The 18,723-nt window shown below is 37.9% G+C and overlaps 1 protein-coding gene across 4 annotated transcripts in view; it reads left to right on the top strand.

Moving 5' to 3' along the window:
• Trim23 (tripartite motif-containing 23) overlaps positions 1-18,723 on the top strand; it is a 32,832-nt gene that overhangs the window by 11,823 nt on the left and 2,286 nt on the right. For 2 of the 4 annotated variants that reach the window (NM_001100637.1, XM_008760683.4), the window contains 7 exon segments: positions 884-1,162; positions 1,693-1,875; positions 2,986-3,201; positions 6,208-6,342; positions 16,171-16,300; positions 16,749-16,859; positions 18,107-18,231. In NM_001100637.1, coding sequence (NP_001094107.1) covers positions 884-1,162; positions 1,693-1,875; positions 2,986-3,201; positions 6,208-6,342; positions 16,171-16,300; positions 16,749-16,859; positions 18,107-18,231 — 1,179 coding nt within the window. 4 annotated transcript variants of the gene reach the window in all.

Raw genomic sequence — 18,723 nt, forward strand, 5'->3', positions numbered from 1 at the left:
TTACTATCAGGTTATTGATGCAGCATAGTGCTGATTTTCTTTCTTTGCATAGTCACGGCAGGTAACTAAAGCATTGGGAATTTAAGTCCGTCTTTAAGAATCATGTTTCTGTGGTTCTGCTTCTGAAAATTTAATGGAAGAGGTCTTTGCCTTTTGACTCTATGAGATGTCTTTGTATGTAGTTCAATGGCAGCCCATTTGTCTGGCATTTATAAGGTTCTGGTTCAACCCTCAGCACTTGGGGGGAAAAGGGTATTCATGAGAATAAATTTACTTTTGCTTCAAATAATATCCTGTGTTGATAATTAGTCTCAGAAATAGCTTATTACTTAATAATTTTTAGTGGATAGGTGGCACATGACCTTTATACTTACCAGTATATTTTCGTTATTTAATAAAATTTGTGTGAGGCCATAGATGTTTACTGAATGCTTGTTCTGGGCCCAACAGACCAAACCAATACAGAGTTTAAGCTTAGTTTAGTTAATCGAGGAAGTTGGACTTTGGGTGGTTGAAGAACTCCCATGACCAACTAGCTAAGCTGTATCCAGCTGATGCGTTGAGTAAACTGTGGCTAGTTGTTCTCTGTGCCCTCCTTCTGTTTTGTAATGTGTTATTGCATCATGGATTAATGTCCAGAACTCCATTTGACTCTAGAAGCCACATATTTTGAAGATCATTTGCTTTGTTTACTTTGGTTTTCTTCATTCAGTTTCTTAGTTCTTTGTTTCTATTTGGAATGATTGACTTAACAAATTTCCTTTATTAATATCATATGTGAGCCTGGTAAGTTAAGTAGAAAAGATTGTGGGGTTTTGTAGTTCAAAATTTGCCATGCGTTAATGAGTGGTTCAGTTTTAAGGCATTAATTTTTATTTATTAGAGTATCATTCGCTGTGATGAAGATGAAGCTCACGTTGCATCTGTGTACTGCACTGTGTGTGCGACTCACTTGTGCTCAGAGTGTTCTCAAGTCACACATTCTACAAAGACACTGGCCAAGCATAGGCGAGTGCCTCTAGCTGATAAACCTCATGAGAAGACCATGTGCTGTCAGCACCAGGTACATGCCATTGAGTTTGTTTGCTTGGAAGAAGCTTGTCAAACTAGTCCTCTCATGTGCTGTGTCTGCAAAGAATATGGAAAACACCAGGGTCACAAGGTACGCACTGCATTCCGTCGGGTGACGAGTTATGTCACCAGCTTTCGTTGGCCTGTTTGCTTATTCAAAGACAGAAACAAACTTTAACTTTTGAAGACAGCTAAGTGACTAATGAGTTAGTATCAGTAATGTGGAAAGAGTTGAGAATTTTAATTTCAGAATGGTATTTCAGAGAGACTTTGTGATTATTTCTAGCAGGATACAGAAAATCTCATCTTTATGTGCATGTGTTTATAATACACTGTACTGCTCTGACAATGTATCTATTGATAACTCTTATGATTTGGACAATCTCTTGATTTCTTGTATAGAAACCATGAACAATACTTGAACTTCCAAATTCTGATTTCTCTGTAGTCTGCCTCTTAAAAAGAAGTGAAAATAAATTTGTATTTTTTGTCTTCTTACACTGTACTTGTTTGAAAGCTACTGTGACAGATGTTCATTTACATTAAAAGGGTTTTAAGTAGTTTTTGTAAATCACTATACACCTTTGTGAACTCCTTCCTACAATTGTGTTGTATGTATAGCACTCAGTACTGGAGCCAGAAGCTAACCAGATCCGAGCGTCAATTTTAGACATGGCTCACTGCATACGAACCTTCACTGAGGAGATCTCAGATTATTCCAGAAAATTAGTTGGGATTGTTCAGCACATTGAAGGAGGAGAACAAATAGTGGAAGATGGAATTGGAATGGCTCACACGGAACACGTATGGATTCTTTTCTTCCCTCTTTGTCTTCTCAGCCTTTTTCATTCTCATCTTTGCATCTTCTAGTAAATACCGCACAGTTACAGCGTGCTAGCACTACACTGGACACTGCACATGGACTGGTGTCCACAGTCTATCAGAGAGTTTCAAGTCTGGTAATTATTTTGCATTGTGGGTAGGGAAATACAGTACTCTTGGCAGTACATAAAAGCTATAACTCATTATGTAGTTTATGGATATTTAGACTGAGATTTGAAGGAATTCTGTCAGAGAAAAGAGTGGGTTGGGAATGTTTGGAGCTTTGAGCTGGGCTTGACAAGAAGAAAAATTAAAGAGTTAAAGACCAAGTAAGTTCCTGCAGAACCTATTAGTCAGGCTGGAGAGGTTAGCACTTCAACTTCAGGGTAATGTGAGCCATGAGACTGTTGACATAGGAGCAAGATCACAATTACATTAAAAACTGTTACTATTAAATATAGAAAGTGAATTGGAAGGAGGAAGCATGGAAGCAGGAAGACACTATTGAAATCATTGAGTTTTCAGATGATTATGTCCTGCAGTACTGGAGTTGCAGTAATGAAGAAGGATTGGGATTTTAAAGAATAGTATTACTTGTCGGTATTGCGTGGTGGGTAATGTGGTTGGTCGGGAAGGTAACCAACCCTCATCAGATGAGAAGTTGTGAGGAGCAGTTTGCTGGAGGTGCTGGCAGTAAAGCATTGCTAGATTCTGGAAATGGTTTGTGGTCAGCAGAATTCGCTAAGACCAGTCATGGAATATGAAAGAGATGTTCAGGATAAGTTGTTTTCTTTCTTTCTCTCTTTTTAACTTGAATAACTTGGATAGTTGAATAACTTGAATAACTTGGAAGATACTGTTTACTAAGGTAGAGGTAATTAGGTTTGGAGATGAGGAAAACTGGAAATTAGATTCAATTTTGCTTTAGATATGATTTATAAACACTTAAATATTCAAAGTTCATAGTTAAACAGAAAGTTCTAATGGATAGATTAAAATCTATATGGGTGTAGATGGTATTTAGATTTTAATATTTTACATATAAAATATTTAAGGTTTTAGTTGTTTTAGAATTTACTTGTGTCTTCATAGGTCCCAGGTACTGCAGAGAATGCACGATCATGTGTCAGAGCTTATTTTTCTGATTTGCATGAAACTCTTTGTCGTCAAGAAGAAATGGCTCTCAGTGTTGTTGATGCCCATGTTCGAGAAAAACTGATTTGGCTTAGGCAGCAACAAGAGGATATGACTATTCTCTTGTCCCAGGTTTCAACAGCCTGTCTCCATTGTGAAAAGACTTTGCAGCAGGTAGGTAATTTAAATGTAGTTAGGCTGTACTTCTAATGTCAAGTGTACAATTATCAAGATAGGCTCTTTTATTAATTTGGTGACTGGGTTCTACTGAGTATGTTAGCATTGGTCTTTGGACCTGGTCTCTAATCCCAATCCCCAGCCATATTAGTGTCTCCTGTCCATGTGCTTTTCCTGTCATAAAGCTATTGGCTTTAGGAGTCTGCAATGTCCTTCTTCAATCATGCCATCCATTTGCATATGTTCTGTCTTCCAGGGCAGAGTGTATTCTTTTCCTTCAGTGGAACTCTTCCTTCTTCACGGTCTCACTCAGATGTTTACTCTTGGGATCTTTAATTCATTACCTAGTTTACCGATGATTTACTTATTTTGATAAATGAGATTCAGGTTTATCCTAACAAAAATGTCACAAATGGGCAATATAGGGATAATTATTGCTTTAGGAGTTCTTGGAAAACTGCAGTCTATATTTTAACTTTACTGCTGGGCTACTAATAATTTTTCTGATTTCAAATTATAGTTTAGAATGTTAACCAATGTCAATGTCTTCCTTATAAGTCTCATTATACAGAGTGCTGCCAGCCTACAAGCTCATTGTTAGCCCTGCTTGTTGTTGAGCCCTTGTCTATGGACTTGTAGAGATTGATGTGGTTCTAGCTTGTTCTCTCTGGCTATGATAAAATGCGACAGAAACCGTATTGGTGCTGGAAAGGGGTTTATTTGTCTTACAGGTAACAGTCCATCAATGAGGGAAACCAAGGAAAAAAGGTGGAGACAGGAATTGAACCAGACACTGGCGGGATGCTACATAAGGGGGTGGTTTTCCTTGGCTTGTTCAGCGACTTTCCTTACATAGCCCAGACCCACCCAGCCTTGACTGGGCCGTCTAACATCAATTAGCAATCAAGAAAGTGTGCACAGACATGTCCCCAGGGCAAACCAATGGAAGCACTTCCTCCTTGGTATACCCTTTTCCTATGTGTGTCCACCTCATGACCAAGATATATCACAATGTACATGCCATTTATTATGTTGTCTTGTAATCCTAGTGTTACTTTTGTAAATTCTACTTTTGATACTGGGACTAGAACTGTGCAAGTATGTGTATTCTAGATTCTACATGTGTCCTCTAGCTTTATCTTGGGCATTTTTAATAGGGAGTAAGAAAGGGAAGCCGGAAGGCAGGAAGCAGCTTGCTGTGGGTTGCTCTTGACTTGGAGTTCCTATGAATTGAATCACTTCATGGATGAGGAAACCAAGTTTTTGAAAAGCTCAGTTTTAGCCTCATGTGTTCTTCCTTGCAGGTTTATTTCATTTCCATGGGCACTGCACACATGTGATGCACAGGCAAAAACATAGGCAAAACACTCATGTTTAAATAAAAACTTTTTTTTTTCATTTCTCCTACTTCAAATATTTGTCATTTTATTCTTGGTCATGTTCTAAATGTGAAGTGATTAATAGATTTATTCAAATAAAAATTTGAAAATTAAAAAAAGAAATTTATGTAGCTGTGTGTGGTAATACACACCTTTATCCTAGGGAAGCATAGTTAGGTTGATCTCTGTGAGTTTAAGGCTGGCCTGATCTACAAAGTGAATTCCAGATCAGCCAGGGCTATATAGTGAGACACTGTCTCAAAATAATAATAAAAGAATTTGTATGTATATGTGTGTATACATCTGTACTGTGAAAGTATATATGTATGTCCAGATGTACATATTTACATATGAAGACCACAGGACAGTTTCAGGTGTCATACTAAGGACTGCTGTGTACCTCCTTTCTCAAATGGTCTTCCTGAGTCTTAGGGATCCTCCTATTTCTCACTCCTGAGAAATGTGTTCTGGAGAATAATTACAATAGCCCCATCTTCAGTTTTGAGTGAGTGAATTTATCAAGCCAAACTCAAAGAAGTTGTGACAGATGATAGATACGTAAATGGATGATTGATGGATGGATAGAAAGACAGAAAGTAAGGAAAATGTTAAACTGGGTGCTCAAAACATCCATCAAATTATGTGTTTATACTATTCAGCAGAAATAAGCTGCAGAAGTTAAGGCAGACAGCTGGAGTTTCCAATTGAGCTTTCTCTTCATGGATGAACTTCCTGTGGTTGAACTTTGTGCTGCTTTCACTTATATCATGGGGTAAACAATAGTAACACATTATGATTTTTCTTCTAGCTGTTCCTAAGAACATGATGTGTGCTGGCTAGTTTTATGTCAACTTTACATAGGCTAAAGTGATTTTGGAAGATGGGATTGCATTTGAGGAAATGCCCCACTTTGGATCTGCCTGTGGGCAACCCTGTGATACAGGTTTTTTTTTTTTTTTTTTGTTTTTCTTTTTTTTTGATTGATGATGATGTATGTGGGTCCAGCTCACTGTAGGTGATGCCATCCTTAGGCTGGTAGTCCTGGATGCTATAACAAAACAGACTGAACAAGTCATGGGGAGCAAGCCAGTAAGTACTCCTCTGTAGTTTCTGCATCAGTGCTGGACTGTGATGTGAAACTGTAAGCTCAAATGAACCCTTCCTCTCCAAGTTGCTTTTGGTTATGGTGGTGTATCATAGCAATAGGATCCTAAGACATATTTTCATTCTTTATTTCTTTTGCTGTTCCCTTTCTTACTTATCACAGTTAAGTTACCATTCCATTCCCAGACAAGGGGTCTTAGAAGACACAATGTAAACAGACGTGGCTCTGAAGTGGGGAAGCAACCCCAGTTCCTGAGCCAGCCGCTCAGTAAGCTCAAACAACACATGACAGTTTACCAATGTAATACACCTTACCTTTCTGCAACAGTACCTGGCTTTTTACATAGGTTCTGGGAATTGAATTTGAGTTCTCATGCTTGTAAGGCAAGCCTTTTACCAACTGCTAAGCTCCTAAAATTTAGTTTTAATGCTGTAATGTTAAAGGTCTTTTGTTGAAAGTTGATAAAATCTCCATTTTTTAAAAGAAAAACTTTATGGGAAATACCATTTTGTTTTCTAGGATGATTGCAGAGTTGTCTTGGCAAAACAAGAAATCACAAGATTATTAGAAACACTGCAGAAACAGCAGCAGCAGTTTACAGAAGTTGCAGATCATATTCAGTTGGATGCCAGTATTCCAGTCACTTTTACAAAGGTGATGTGCTGTCCTTTGTTTTTACTTATGCTTTCTGCAAATTGTGAGTAGCAGAAAATCGAAATCAACTTAAAGAGAACACTAGGAAATTCATGAGTTGTAGAATTTAAAGAAAAGCTGCAATCAGTGGGGAATAGAAACAAACGAGACTAAGTCTCTGACCTTATTTCCTGGTTTAATTGGAATTGTACCCAAAGCATATTTATTTTATATTTCTTTTTTTTTTTTTTTTTTTTTTTGGTTCTTTTTTTCGGAGCTGGGGACCGAACCCAGGGCCTTGTGCTTCCTAGGCAAGCGCTCTACCACTGAGCTAAATCCCCAACCCCTTATTTTATATTTCTAATACATTATTGGTACTATCAAGTATTCAGCTAATAATTCAAAATTTCTCAAATTTTTTCCAAAGTAAAAATATATTGAGACTATCACTTAGCCTTGGATTTTCTGTAACCTGAGCCTCCTTTCTCTGCCTCCCAATTGCTGGTGTTATTGATTAGAAGCCACCATGCCTGGCTTCTAATCAAATTCCTAATTGTTTTTGTTTTGAGAGAGGCTCCAAAGAAGGCTGATAATGTGTTTGAAGTATTATACCTTTTTATAATGGGTTCTAGTGATTTAAAAACATTCATGAACTCTATTTTATTTCCTATTTTTAGGAAACAATTAAACAATTAAAACAGGAACACCCTAATAGAAGAAAGGGTAGGGAGGATGGGAATAAGGGGTTTCCATAAACCGGGAAAGGGTTTTATATTTGAGATTCAAATATAAAAATATCCAATAAAAAAGAATAATAAAAATAAAGAGGCTATAAATGAGAGTTGGGGGTAGCTTGGAGGGTCTGGATGAAATAAAAGAGATGAACGTGATATAATTTTATTTCAATTAGAAACACATTAAAGTGAAAAAAAATGTTTACATAGTTGAAAGCCCAATTTGCAGTGCAGAATTCATTCAGGTACACCTCTGTCTCTGATTTCTGATGCTTTTCACTCTGTTCACTATAAAAAACAAGACCATTTAGAGTTTTTCTTAGCTCATCTTCTTTCAAAAGCTAGAGACAAATGTTCCTGTTTTACATACTTTCTCCATTTTTTTTTTTTTTTTTTGAGCTGGGGACTGAACCCAGGGCCTTGCGTTTGCTATGCAAGCGCTCTACCACTGAGCTAAATCCCCAACCCTACTTTTTCCATTTTTAAAGGTGGACTGCCTTTTACTAAAGTGCACATCTTTTTTTTTTTTTTTTTTCTTTTTCTTTTTTTCGGAGCTGGGGACCGAACCCAGGGCCTTGCGCTTCCTAGGCAAGCGCTCTACCACTGAGCTAAATCCCCAGCCCCCGGATTTTAGATTCTTTTAAAAGATATGCGTAGGGGTGTATGTCTGTGCACTACATGTGTGGAGTGCACATGTAGGGTAGAAGGTAGTGTTGAAGTTACAGGGAGTTGTGAACTGCCATATGTGTGCAGGAAATTTAACCCAGGTCCTCTGGAAGAGTAGCAAGCCATTTTAAAAGATGAACCATTTTTCTCCACCTCCTGTATCTTCAAGCCCCCATTTTCAGTTCTTATGGTGATATACTCCAAAAATGAAATTAGTGGATCCTGTAGTAAAGTTTTTGAATTAAAAGATCTTAATTTTGATTTTGTTTTGACAAAGGGTCATATGTAGCTGATGCTGGCCTCAGACATACTATATAGCTAAGGATAACATTGAGCTAATGGTCCTTACAACTCAACATCCAATGGCATTCCAGGCATGTGTCAGCACCCCAGGTTTATGTAGTGCTGGGCATGAACCCATACAAATAATCCATGCAAGGCAGGCATTTAGCCACAAGCTCTATCTGTAGCCTTGTTTTTATGTTAGTAGGAATTTTTGTGATATTTCACATATTGTTAACATATCAAAATCTTACTGTTGTTTTTCTACATTTTGGGTTCGTAGCCATCTTACTGTGTATGAGATTTTATCTTATTGGGGTGGGGTTTTGCATTTCTTTGTTTCTTTGTTTCTTTTCATATGCTTTTTGTCCATTTGTCATGAGCAGTTTTATCAGAGCTTGGTTCACTTTTTAATTGGGTTGAATTTTTGTTGTTTAACAGTTCTTTATGTATCCTGGGTATTTATCAATCCTATATCTGCTTTTGATTTCTAGATATTTTGTTACATTTGGTAAATTTCTTTTTTACTTATGATTATGACCTGTTATGCACAAAGGTTTTTCTTTTTTTTTTTAATCTTTATTAACTTGAGTATTTCTTATTTACATTTTGATTGTTATTCCCTTCCCAGTTTCTGGGCCAACGTCCCCCTAGTCCCTCCCCCTCCCCGTCTAAATGGGTTTCCCCTCCCCATCCTCCCCCCATTACCGCCCTGCCCCCAACAATCTAGTTCACTGGGGTTCAGTCTTGGCAGGACCCAGGGCTTCCCCTTCCACTGGTGATCTTACTAGGATATTCAATACTACCTATGAGGTCAGAGTCCAGGGTCAGTCCATGTATAGTCTTTAGGTAGTGGCTTAGTCCCTGGAAGCTCTGGTTGCTTGGCATTGTTGTTCATCTGGGGTCTCAAGCCCCTTCAAGCTCTTTCAGTCCTTTCTCTGATTCCTTCAACGGGGTTCCTATTCTCAGTTCAGTGGTTTGCTGCTGGCATTGGCCTATGTATTTGCTGTATAATGGCTGTGTCTCTCAGGAGAGATCTACATCCGGTTCCTATTCTTGTCGGCCTGCACTTCTTTGCTTCATCCATCTTATCTAGTTTGGTGGCTGTATATATATGGGCCACATGTGGGGTAGGCTCTGAATGGGTGTTCCTTCTGCTTCTGTTCTAAACTTTGCCTCCTTATTTCCTGCCAAGGGTATTCTTGTTCCCCTTTTAAAGAAGGAGTGAAGCATTCACATTTTGATCATCCTTCTTGAGTTTCATGTGTTCTGTGCATCTAGGGTAATTCAAGCATTTGGGCTAATAGCCACTTATCAGTGAGTGCATACCATGTGTGTTTTTCTGTGATTGGGTTACCTCACTCAGGATGATATTTTCCAGTTCCATCCATTTGCCTATGAATTTCATAAAGTCATTGTTTTTGATAGCTGAGTAATATTCCATTGTGTAGATGTACCACATTTTCTGTATCCATTCCTCTGTTGAAGGGCATCAGGGTTCTTTCCAGCTTCTGGCTATTATAAATAAGGCTGCTATGAACATAGTGGAACATGTGTCTTTGTTATATGTTGGGGCATCTTTTGGGTATATGCCCAAGAGATGTATAGCTGGGTCCTCAGGCAGTTCAATATCCAATTTTCTGAGGAACCTCCAGACTGATTTCCAGAATGGTTGTACCAGTCTGCAATCCCACCAACAATGGAGGAGTGTTCCTCTTTCTCCGCATCCTCGCCAGCATCTGCTGTCACCTGAGTTTTTGATCTTATCCATCCCCACTGGTGTGAGGTGAAATCTCAGGGTTGTTTTGATTTGCATTTCCCTTATGACTAAAGATGTTGAGCATTTCTTTAGGTGTTTCTCAGCCATTCGGCATTCCTCAGCTGTGAATTCTTTGTTTAGCTCTGAACCCCATTTTTTTTTTATTAACTTGAGTATTTCTTATTTACATTTCGAGTGTTATTCCCTTTCCCGGTTTCCGGGCAAACATTCCCCTAATCCCTCCCCCCCTTCTTTATGGGTGTTCCTCCTGAACCCCATTTTTTAATAGGGTTATTTGTCTCCCTGTGGTCTAACTTCGTGAGTTCTTTGTATATTTTTGATATAAGCCCTCTATCAGATGTAGGATTGGTAAAGATCTTTTCCCAATCTGTTGGTTGCCGTTTTGTCCTAACCACAGTGTCCTTTGCCTTACAAAAGCTTTGCAGTTTTATGAGATCCCATTTGTTGATTCTTGATCTTAGAGCATAAGCCATTGGTGTTTTGTTCAGGAAATTTTCTCTAGTGTCCATGTGTTTGAGATGCTTCCCCACTTTTTCTTCTATTAGTTTGAGTGTATCTGGTTTGATGTGGAGGTCCTTGATCCACTTGGACTTAAGCTTTGTACAGGGTGATAAGCATGGATCGATCTGCATTCTTCTACATGCTGACCTCCAGTTGAACCAGCACCATTTGCTGAAAATGCTTTTTTCCATTGGATGGTTTTGGCTCCTTTGTCAAAAATCAAGTGACCATAGGTGTGTGGGTTCATTTCTGGGTCTTCAGATCTATTCCACTGGTCTATCTGGCTGTCTCTGTACCAATACCATGCAGTTTTTATCACTATTGCTCTGTAATACTGCTTGAGTTCAGGGATAGTGATTCCCCCAGAAGTCCTTCTCTCCCTACTTATTCAATATAGTTCTTGAAGTTCTATCCAGAGCAATCAGACAACAAAAGGAGATCAAGGGGATACAGATTGGAAAAGAAGAAGTCAAAATATCACTATTTGCAGATGATATGATAGTATACTTAAGTGATCCCAAAAGTTCCACCAGAAAACTACTAAAGCTGATAAACAACTTCAGCAAAGTGGCTGGGTATAAAATTAACTCAAATAAATCAGTAGCCTTCCTCTATACAAAAGAGAAACAAGCCGAGAAAGAAATTAGGGACACGACACCCTTCATAATAGTCCCAAATAATATAAAATACCTCGGTGTGACTTTAACCAAGCAAGTGAAAGATCTGTATGATAAGAACTTCAAGCCTCTGAAGAAGGAAGATCTCCCATGCTCATGGATTGGCAGGATTAATATAGTAAAAATGGCCATTTTAACAAAAGCGATCTACAGATTCAATGCAATCCCCATCAAAATACCAATCCAATTCTTCAGAGAGTTAGACAGAACAATTTGCAAATTTATCTGAAATAACAAAAAACCCAACAGTAAAATGCACAAAGGTTTTAAATTTGATGTAGGTTTGCTTATCTTTTCTCGATTTCCATGCCTGTGGTGGCATCATACTCAGGAACACTGTCAGAGTCAACTTATTGAAGCATGTCTTTTGTACCCCCAGTTATTCAGGAGTTTTGAAGACCGCCTTTGTTCTGTGGAGTCGTCTTTGGAACCCTTGATTCACTGTTGACTGATTTTCGATGGTTTATATTTGGATGCTGCTAGGTTGGTTTGGCTTGTGTCTGTCCATGGTTTTCATTTCTGTAGTTCTGTAAAGTATTTTGATGTCAGAAAGTATGAGTTCTAAAAAATTGTTTTAGCTGTGTTCCTTGAGGTGCTATAGGACTTTTTTTTTTCTCGTAAAAGGTTGTTTTCTATCTAAAATTTGACACATACTATACAAATACTGTGCCACTAAAGGATACTTTAACTCTATGTCATTGGAATTTGGGTAGAAGTCACACTGACACCTGAACCATATTAGGTTTTAGATCTGTGAACATGGAATGCATAACACATTTTTGTGAACTTCTTTTTTTTATTAAATATATTTTTTTATTTACATTTCAAATGTTATTCTCTTTCCTGGTTTCATGTCCCTACGCCCCCGTCCTCTCCCCCTCCCCATACGGGTCTTCCCCCATTCAGCCCCCCCCCCCCACATTCCCCTGCACTGGGGGTCCAACCTTGGCAGGGCCAAGGGCTTCCCCTTCCTCTGGTGCCCCAACGAGGCTATCTCTGCTACATATGCAGTTGGAGCCCTGGGTCAGGCCATGTGTAGTCTTTTGGTAGTGGATTAGTCCCTGGAAGCTCTGGTTGTTGGCATTGTTGTTTTGGGGGTTGCAAGCTCCTTCAACTCTTTCAATACTTCCTCTAATTCCCCCCAAGGGTGTCCTATTCTCAGTTCAGTTGTTTGCTGCTAGCATTGACCTCTGTATTGGACATCCTCTGGATGTGTCTCTCAGGAGAGATCTATATCCAGTCCCTTTCAGCATGCATTTTTTAGCTTCATCAATCTTATCTAGTTTTGGTTGCTGTATATATATGGGCCACATGTGGGTCAGGCTCTGAATGGCCATTCCTTGAGTCGCTGCTCTAAACTTTGCCTCCATATCCCCTCCTATGGATATTTTTCCACCTTTTAAGAAGGAGTGGGAGCATCTGCATTTTGGTCATCCTCCTTCTTGAGCTTCCTACAGTTTGTGGATTGCATCTTGTGTAATTCGAGCTTTTGGGCTAATATCCACTTATCAATGAGTGCATAAGTGTGTTTTTCTGTGATTGGGTTACCTCACTCAGGATGATATTTTCTAGTTCATTCCATTTGCCTATGAATTTCATGAAGTCGTTGTTTTTGATAGCTGGGTAGTACTCCATTGTGTAGATGTACCACATTTTCTGTATCCATTCCTCTGTTGAAGGGCATCTGGGTTCTTTCCAGCTTCTGGCTATTATAAATAAGGCTGCGATGAACATAGTGGAGCACGTGTCTTTGTTGTATGTTGGAGCATCTTTTGGGTATATGCCCAGGAGAGGTATAACTGGGTCCTCGGGTAGTGTAATATCCAATTTTCTGAGGAACCTCCAGACTGATTTCCAGTTGTACCAGCTTGCAATCTCACCAACAATGGAGGAGTGTTCCTCTTTCTCTGCATCCTCGCCAGTATCTGCTGTCACCTGAGTTTTTGATCTTATCCATTCTCACTGGTGTGAGGTAGAATATCAGGGTTGTTTTGATTTGCATTTCCCTTATGACTAAAGATGTTGAACATTTCTTTAGGTGCTTCTCTGCTATTCGATATTCCTTAGTTGAGAATTCTTTGTTTAGCTCTGAACCCCATTTTTAAATAGGGTTATTTGACTCTCTGGAGTCTAACTTCTTGAGTTCTTTTTATATTTGGCATATTAGCCCTCTATTAGATGTAGGATTGGTAAAGATCTTTTCCCAATCTGTTGGTTGCCGTTTTGTCCTAACCACAGTATCCTTTGCCTTACAAAAGCTTTGCAGTTTTATGAGATCCCATTTGTCGATTCTTGATCTCAGAGCATAAGCCATTGGTGTTTTGTTCAGGAAATTTTTTCCAGTGCCCATATGTTCGAGACTCTTCCCCACTTTTTTTTTCTATTAATTTCAGTGTATTTGGTTTGCTGTGGAGGTCCTTGTTCCACTTTGACTTAAGCTTTGTACAGGGCGATAAGCATGGATCAATCTGCGTTCTTCTACATGCTGACCTCCAGTTGAAGCAGCACCATATGCTGAAAATGCTATCTTTCGTACATCGAATTTCTTATTGAAGTGCTTTTCAATTTTCTGTTTTTTGAAAAAGATCTTTTATGGCTATGCATATTTTTCCCTGTATGTGCATCACCTGTGCCCTGTGCCCCCTGAAGTCTGATGCGAATGTCAGATTCCCTGGAACTTGTTACAGACTGTTGAGCCTCCATGTGGAAGCTGGGAACTGAATCTCTGTCCTCTGCAAGGGCAACAAACGAGCCACTGAGCCGTCCTGCCCAGTCCTCCTCTGCCTTTTACACGCTTAATTGATGTTTACATCCTAGAGTTTTCAGCAGGCAGGCTTTTCAAGCCTTTTGCTGGGTTTATTATTAACTTATTGCTCTTGATTCTGTTGTAAATGGGATTGTTTTCTTAGATTCTGTTTTCAATTATTCATAATTCATATATAAAAATGGAACTCTTGGTCTTCTAAATTCATTTCTTCTAACAATTTTTGAGAGGGGTGTGTCTTCAGGGTTTATTACATGAAGATCATGTCATTTATAAAGAGGATTTCACATGGCTCTTCTTGATTTCAATACTCATTTCTTTTCATTTAGTTACTCTAGTTCAGACTTCTAATGCAATAGTGTGTCACCTTGTAATAACATGTTAAACAGAAATGACTAAAATGGAGCTTTGTCTTTTTTTTAACCTTAGAAGGTGTTACCTGTGGGACTTTCATGTGTATGGTATTTCTATTCCTGGCTTTAAAATATTTGTTATAAAATTGTAATGGATTTAAATTTTTTTTTCTGTCAGTATCATCACATGGTCTTTCATTTGTTGATATTTCCTTTGTTGATATTGAGTTGATGTTGAAAATCTGTCTTCCAGACATAAATCTCATGGTCATGGTATATGATCATTTTAATTGGTTGTTGAATTCAGTTTACTAGAATTTTATTTTCTATCTTATATCTGGTTATGTTTGGTAAGGCAACGAAAAATGATAGGCACTAAGAATGCCTTAGCTTATCTCTCTGTTTATTTGCAGTAGTAGGGATAATAGTTGTCCCTGTCCATTGTAAGAAAGCTCTTTCACTAGTTCCTGCCCAGTTCTCTTCTTGGTTTTGTATTGACCTAATTCCTGTGCCTTCTTAGCTCATATCTGTGGATCTTGTCTTTACATTATTTTGTTTCTGAGATGTAGTATAGACTACCATTCAGAGCCCATATATAGATGAAAGTGATGGTTATGGAACATTATAGCTTAAGAATGTAAAGGAACATCTCATATATTTCTAAAAAATATTAACATTTAAAAAGATTCTAAAAGGGGGATTAAAAGCCAGGGAAAATTTTTAACATAAAAGTGAAAAAAATAGTAGTAGAAAAGGAAGCAAAATAATTTCTAACAACATATAACACAAGAAGGATTATACAGATTTTTACATAAATTTAAAACAAATCTAGTAAATGTTTACTTTTTATCCTCATTTTATTATTCAGAGTAGATAGATAGGTCTTCTTGCTAGGAATGTATATATATATATATATATATATATATATATATATATATGTTCACTTCAGAATTCTTTGTAAACATCAAAATGTCAGAAATTATCTAAAATTAACAGACTGGTTAAATTATTCAGAAAGTATAATTAAGCTATTAATAGTTTGGTCACTATATATTAAAATGAAAACTTGCCATAATATATAGCATGTGAAAAATTGTATTATCTCTATAAAGTATTATTTTTTAAAAGTGTATTTGGAAGGTTGGCTAAACTGTGAGTCTTTTGTTGCAGGTTAAGGCCCTGAGTTTGGGTCCTACCAGTAGAGAAATAGCAAAAAGTACATGAGAAGTATATTTGTCTTATTCTTCTTATCCAAGATGGAATGTATCTGGAAAAATATACATCAGTATTGAATTATTAGCACATTTTTCTGGAAATTTAACAGCATTTATTTTTAATTAGTTTATCCCTTTTTGATGTTTTAATTTGTGTGATATTTATTATGGCCATGTATATACACATGCATCTGTGTGCATGTAACTGGAGGTCAATGACAAGTGCCTTACAATTTTTTTGAGGCAAGATTTGTTACTCAACATGGCTCTCTAAGGTTCCACTTTTCTTGGCTTCCTGGTTTCCCTCAGCACTGGGGGCTTACAACCATGTATTATTACCACATACAGCTTTTTTACATGCTAGAGGTTTAAACTCAGGTTTTCATGTGAACATAGCAAATATGTTACTGACATAGAAACTCTTACAGCAATTGCTCACCCCATTGTAAGTTTATTAGTACAGCATAAAAAATGTTACCAAGAGAAGATTCAGTTGAGGATTCAGACAAATAAAGTGGGTATTATGTATCTTGATTTATATAAGACAATTGTAAATTTTTTTAAGAACAATTTTGTTTATGGGGAGTTTTTCTTCATGAGACTGTTTGATTTAGAGCTCACTGATTACAGTGAGCTTAAGAAGGAATATGGGGCATGAAAATAATCAATAAAGGTACTTTATAACTACAAAGGAAATTCTAGGTTCGTGGCCTATGACTGTAATCTTAGTACCTACACTCATGAGTTTGAGCCAAGTGTGGGCTGCAGGGCTAGTTCAAGACCAGCCTGGGCTTACACCCGGATTGAAAGAAAGGAAAATAAGGAAGAAAACATATAAATATTGCTATATTCTAACTTCAAGTTTTTCAAAACCACAGGACAACAGAGTTCATATTGGACCCAAAATGGAAATCCGAGTAGTCACATTAGGATTAGATGGTGCTGGAAAAACTACTATTTTGTTCAAGTTAAAACAAGATGAATTTATGCAGCCTATTCCAACAATTGGTAAGCTTGAATACTGACCGGCAACTGGCTCTTAGCTGCTGGTTCTCTGGTCAGGAGAGCTGTGCAGCTGGCTCTTTTCTGGCACGAAGGCACCATTGTTTCAGAGGGTGAAAATGAGATCATGAGTGTGGGCTGAAAGGTGCCGGGGTCACAGCAGACAGGACTGAATGTTGATGAGACAACCAGAAGCGATGGAGGCCTAGAGAACCCGACAGTGTTAGGGATGAGGGAGGGCAGTGGTCCAGAGCTGGCAGGTGTGTGACTGCACTGGTGAAACTGCAGACAGCTGCAGCTGCTAAACGACTAGGAGTTTGTCTGGCTTCAGTAGTTATTGCTGTAGGCAGACAGTCGCTGCCTCAAAATTATCAATAGGGATTTGTCTATGATTAGTGTGTCATTCATTGTTAACACAGATATAATATAAAATAATGTTTTGACAAAACAACAGGTTTTAATGTGGAAACTGTGGAATACAAAAATCTAAAATTCACCATTTGGGATGTGGGTGGAAAACACAAATTAAGACCATTGTGGAAACATTATTACCTCAATACACAAGGTAAGAGTCAAGAATGACATTTTTTATTAAACTGAAAAGTATTCTCAAAATGAGTTTATAAGTGCTCTGATTTCATTAGCAAAACTGTTTATTTAGAGGAATAGTGGTAGAATTTGAGAGGAAGATATGATATAAATGTATTTTATTTAAATTGAAAAATAACAGTAGAAGGCCATTATTGAGTAAAGACATACTATCTTGTGTTGGCTGTTACTAACCCTGCAGTCTGTTGTCAATACTCCTATGGGTACAGCACAGCTGCTGACAGTAAGGCAACATGAAGTTGACTTTGTGGACTTCATGTGTACTCTGAGGTCAACATGCAGCCTGCTCTAACTGCTCAGTAGCACTACACCCTGGTTTACAGGCAGTGCGCTCCCAGAGGAGCCCTGTTAAAGCAGGCTTCTCTGGGTAGGCAGCGAGGGGCGCATGCCGCAGTATTCCAGCTCGCCTTATTCACACCTGGCTCCGCTCTACACTTTTGTGCCCTCTCATGAAGTATGTACGTACACCTGTGTTGTATATAATCCTGTTCCCATTTAAATGGTAGACTGATTTTGACCTTGGAAAATTTGATATTATGGTTTGTATGAGCCACAATTAATAGGAAGAGGCAGAAGTTTGAAGGTGAGGAACACTTTACATAAATAATAGTGGTGGTATTTCTACTTCTTAAGATTGTATATTTTTCCTCACTTTTTGTTTTTCAAAATGTTGAGATAGGATCTCAGTATGTAGTCTTCCCTGACCTGGACCTTGCTATGTAACTAGGATAGCCTCAAACTCATGAAGGTGTGGACTACCACACCCAGCAGTTTTGTTGTTCCCTTTTTAAGTTAGCATACAAAGTAATGAGTTTCGCTGCAGCCTTTTTATATGTATGAGTCAGTACATTCCTCTTCCTCCCTGTGGTTTTTCCTTTCCCTAAATAGTTCCCACTTCTCCTTTTGAAAAGAACAGGCAGCCTTAAGGGAGATCATAAGCACATTTTCAGAGGGCGGTTCGAAGGGAAAGGTTTGTTTTTGACAGATTCAGTTTTATAAAATCTGTCAGAGGAGGAGACAGTGAACCTATGAAATTATGTAAACTCTTTGTTAATTATTGCTTTACCTCCTGATGTTAAGTAGGTAGCCGTTAAATGAAGATAGACAGGTAACCAGACTTAGTGAGAATAATGAAAGCAATTAATACTGGGTTAATTTACTGAAATTAACAAATAACTTAAAATTTTTTGTGTGCTTTTGTAGCTGTTGTATTTGTTGTTGACAGCAGTCACAGAGACAGAATTAGTGAAGCACACAGTGAACTTGCGAAGTTGTTAACAGAAAAAGAACTTCGAGATGCCTTACTCTTGATTTTTGCTAACAAACAGGTAATGAATTTTTATATCAGAACATTTATTACTTTAGTAGTTGTGCATAGTCCATAAGTCATTTGAGAAGTCTTCACAGAATCAATTTGATAGCTATTTGTAAAGTTTCTGCTATGGAAAATGTTACTTTGGCTATCCTATAGTATACACACACACACGAGTCAAGTAAATGCATCCTTGTATATGTATGTATGTATGCATTCATCTTATGTTCTAATACAGATAAATTGGAAAATAACTTCAATATTAACAGAATGCTATGAGACATAAGGAAAGGATGTAAAAGTAGATATAGGAAGAGTTTAGGCTAGCCTGGCATATTCAGCAATCTCAAAGCTAGCCTAAGCTATGTAATAAGACCTTGTTTCAAAAATACAAAAGGCTGGAGATGTAGCCCATTGGTAGTGTTGCTGTGCAACCTATGCATAACCTTGGGTTTGATCCCTTGAATGGCTTATAGTGGGGGTTGGTTTATATGATTGGAGTTAAAAT

The sequence above is a fragment of the Rattus norvegicus genome, chromosome 2, assembly GCF_036323735.1.
Source record: "Rattus norvegicus strain BN/NHsdMcwi chromosome 2, GRCr8, whole genome shotgun sequence".
NCBI classification, from domain to species: Eukaryota; Metazoa; Chordata; class Mammalia; order Rodentia; family Muridae; genus Rattus; species Rattus norvegicus.